The following is a 4,413-nucleotide window of genomic DNA, read 5'->3' on the forward strand; positions in this document are numbered from 1 at the left end:
GGCTGCATGAAGAAAATCGTCTGAATGGAAAGAAAGGAACATAATTACAAGAGAAAAACTCATCTAAAAGTATCTTCCAGTAATATCCAGGACTTAATGAGCCTTTAATTAATCTAATATGGTGTGAAAATGTTTGGTGAGGTCACACGAGTGCCCAGCGTCTGGTGCCGAGGGGCATGGATAATTTCCCGACTCTGAAAATTGAGTCAGAGTCAAACTGTGTCCTGCCCTGGCTTATTACTGGCTGAGAGGATCGCCCATCCCAGCAGCATAATTCCATCTGGGCTAAATATTTATACTGAGGGGGAACGACATCACTTATCCACAACACATTCATTCACATCAGGGACGGCTACTTCCAGAGCTCTGTCAGAGAGAAACATTGCTTGTTCTCACTGATATTGAAGTTTTCAGAGGAAGATTTTTTTGAATAAGCAAAGAACACAATGAGCTACTTCAGTTTTGTTTTCGGGGTGATTCTCACTTTGTATCAGATTGGGAGTAATCCGACCAGTGGTGAGTGAACTTCTTTTTACTTTATTGTGGTTATTATAGTCAGGCACTTTTAATCCAGTATTCATATTAACAAAGCCCTACCAGTGTAATGTGTTTCTCTGTTTTATACAACTGTCTGTTTTCTAAAAAGTATATATGTTGTCTACTCTTTGTATATTTAGTTATTAGAATAATGACGTTTCTCTTCCTATAAACACACCCTGGCAGTCAGGTGCTATACATTAGTATCGTAAATAGGGAAAAATAAGCACTTATTTACATGTTTATTTGTAAATGATGTTTGAGTGGACTGAAGTGTTTGTATTCAAATGTGTGTGCCTTTAGCTGGGATGTGCTGGCTGCAGCAGGGCCAGAGGTGCGACATGGTGCTGATGAGAGGGGTGACCAGAGAGGAGTGCTGTGCCGGGAACCGTCTGGACACAGCCTGGTCCAACAGCAGCCTGCCCATGAACGAGGTCAGCCTGCTGGGCTTCCTGGGGATCGTCTCCTGTAAACCATGCAAAGGTAAACGAACACCCAAACAGGAATAAAATATATTTTTTTCATTAAATAGACAAAAAAGTTACGTGTGCATTGCTGTAATTTATTTATGTGGGATGAAGTAATAGTCATCGACAGTAAGATTCTTTATTTAAAGGCTTTAAAACCCCATTTCTAATTAAACAAAAGATATCTAACAGGACTCTGGTTGCTGGAGTGAGTTTAAATCACTGCTTAGGCATCATTTGCAGACTTTAAACATATAATCTTATACAATTTCGGAGTGTTCATTGGTAAGTTGGTTATTTTCCGTTACATTAAAATAACTGTAGTGGATACGTCATGTGTGAATGGAGATATTTACACAATGAGTTCCCGATGCAGCTTTCTAACACAATGCAGACGTGGAGCGGGAGAGAGTCGTTCCACATCACTCCACCCAGCTGTCCTGAGACAGTTTCCTCCCCTGGAATCTCAGCGAGGTTCACCCCGGCTCACCAACAGATAAATTCTGTTCTCGTAAAAGCAGCACTCGCGCCATGTGATCACAGGCCAAAAATGTGACTTTCTCCAATGTTGATGAATTCCAGTAAAAACCTGGCTACTGCTGTTTTTTTTTAGGAAAACACACCCAAACACAGCCCCAGGTTATTCTGGCATCATCACATTGTTTAAAGACAGAGATGTGGTTTGTACGTAGATACACTTGAAATGATAATCGATAGGTTCATATAAATGTTACTCACAGAGAAAAAAACTGTTAAATCATATGGAAAATGAATCAGAACAATCATCCTTGTTTTTTCTCCTTCACTGCCTTCATTATGTCTTCACTCCTTCCAGAGCTTGTTAAATAAGGAGCCCTGCTTTTTTCCAAGAAGAAATTAAGTAAATACATTCCTGCAGGTTGGAATTAAAGCCTGCCACATGCCCAGATGTCTGGGAAGCCTAAATAACATCTTGATCATTGGAAATGCTATTGGAGGAAATTGTCACTATTACGACATTCGGGTAAATCCATAGAGAGGCAACAACATCATCATGGTTTTCAGATGTCCTCTTATTGCAACAGACAAAAAAAGCAACATGCTGTTGATAGCGAGCTGAGAGTTGACAAAAAGCAGAGATATGGAATAAAGCAGGATATTGAATCTCTGGTCGAGGTAGGAAGTAAATCACTGACTGTTAACAGGACTCAGAAACATCTCTTAAGACTGTGAAAGGGTCCTGGGAAGAAACCTGCATGCATTGTCTAATATTTACTCTGCTTTGTGTAGAATTACAGTTCCTCCTGTACTCTGACATTATGGGCCATCAGAGGAGCCCAGGGCATCTTCATTTAACAGTCTGCAAACTTCTCCAACAGCTATTTGAACTCCCTCTACCTCAGAGCCCTTCCGTCCCGCTACGGGAGCTCAGCCCGTCCTGTGTGCAGCCGATACACATAGATCTGTTATGAAAACAGGCCCAGTCTTACATTCCACCAGGCGAGGCAACCCCCTGTGTCACGGTCAATAAAGAGATGTGATTATTGTAAATTTTGTACAAAAGGTGAAAATGTGTGCAGTCTGGGGAAGAAACCCCAGAATTTGAGCTTGTTTTGTATGAAAATGCCTTGTGGGTCACCTGATGTCTTCTGCCTGGTAAATAAAGTAATATTACACGGACACTGCTTTTGCAGAGACCTGTGAGGGAGTGAAATGCAGCCCTGGGAAGGTCTGCAGCATGAAGATGGGGAGGCCTCAGTGTGTGTGCTCTCCGGACTGCTCTCACGTTTCCCGGACGCACGCTGTGTGCGGCAGCGATGGAAGGACATACATAGATGAGTGCACTATGCTGATGGCCCGCTGCATGGGTCACCCAGACCTGGAGGTCATGTACCAGGGCGACTGCAAAAGTGAGCGATAGTTCATACATGTATATTTGCATCTCAGCTCCTCTGCACAAAAACAAAAGTATGACATTATGCATTATCTTACCGTTTCTTGTCTGACACAGAGTCGTGCTCCAACGTGGTGTGTCCAGGAACCCACACCTGCGTGACGGACCAGACCAACAGTGCCCACTGCGTCATGTGCCGCACCACACCTTGCCCAATACCCATGCTGTCCGAGCAGCCGATCTGCGGCAATGACAACATCACCTACCCCAGCGCCTGCCACCTCCGCCGGGCCACCTGCTTCCTGGGCCGCTCCATAGGCGTCCGCCACTACGGCCACTGCAACAGTAAGACTGCGAAACCATTCATTTTCTCACCAGTTCTTTCCTGTGATGTATTTAGATTTGTTAAGTGTCTGTCTCCCTTTGGTGCAGATCCCCCTCGGAAAGCTCACGTTTTCGATGGCAGCGAGGAGAACGCAGTCTAGATGGACCATTCCAGAGTCGGGTTCCAAGTGACACACCACTAGCTTCCCGCGATGACCTGTTTTTTTTTCCTTTCTGACAATCGCTCCCCCTCCCCCTTGTACACAGAACGACGATGTGTTTTTAATATGGAAGACCTTTTCTGGGTTTCAACACGAGTGTGTAACTGTCACGGCCGTGTTGATGTTGCCTGACGCTGCAAGGCGGAGGCAGAGGAGAGCACGTGACAGAAATATCTCGTGAGCTCTTTGGGAGATGTATGCATATTGTAAATAGAATACCACTACTATTTATTGGAGAAGGTATCAAACTCTATTTATGTCTTTATCTTAGTAACAGCTGCATATATCCATGGGAAAGCTGATGCAAAAAAAGTGTATTTATTGTGTTTTTTCTTTATTGTGTATGTACTAAAGCAGACTGGCGGTCACTGGCAGTGGCGTTTCACAACTTATTTTTTACAGTTTTTACAGTCTCCATTCCCCCAACAAACAAAACAGTTTTCCCTTTTAAGCTAATGGAAAGCAACGCTAATTTGTTTGGAAAGTTGATTCCGCTCTGTAGCCCGCCAGTGTGGTTTCAATCCACCACAAACAAGAACAAGACAACTACAGCTGCACTGTATGTACTTCAGCTCTTTGTCTGGGAGGGGGTGAGTGAGTGAGTGAGTGAGTGAGGGGTTCAGTCTAAACCGACCTGTGTCTCTATCCCTTTCTCCCGCCTCTGCATGTTTACTCTGGAACCCGATACAAACTGTCTGCCATCGCCGACCACTACAAGTAACAGCTTGGTTGTGTTTGTCTCAGACGACTGTTGGTACAACCCCACAAACCCTTTTCTCAATACCTTCTCTGCTGAACACACAGCTTTATTTTGTAAGTGCATTTCTGAAGGTTGTGCTTTTTATTTAGAGGCTGTTTGGCTGCTTTGACTTGATTGGAATTTTACTGGTAAGATTAATCCAATAAGCATTGTCTGATTGACAGGTGAATTACATTTGTCTGGGAATGGGACTCAAATTTAGGCGAGCTAAACGCACCAGATTATGTCGCC

At 43.7% G+C, this 4,413-nt stretch overlaps 1 protein-coding gene across 1 annotated transcript; it reads left to right on the forward strand.

The window, feature by feature from the left end:
• Positions 1–446: 446 nt before the first annotated feature.
• On the forward strand, positions 447–3,362 carry fstl3 (follistatin-like 3 (secreted glycoprotein)). Its single transcript, XM_061078555.1, has 5 exons — positions 447–516; positions 841–1,020; positions 2,678–2,893; positions 2,995–3,222; positions 3,310–3,362. Exons 1-5 carry the CDS (start codon positions 447–449, stop codon positions 3,360–3,362), a joined length of 747 nt encoding a protein of 248 aa, XP_060934538.1.
• The last annotated feature ends 1,051 nt before the right edge of the window (positions 3,363–4,413 follow it).

Source organism: Limanda limanda, chromosome 9 (genome assembly GCF_963576545.1).
Source record: "Limanda limanda chromosome 9, fLimLim1.1, whole genome shotgun sequence".
NCBI classification, from domain to species: Eukaryota; Metazoa; Chordata; class Actinopteri; order Pleuronectiformes; family Pleuronectidae; genus Limanda; species Limanda limanda.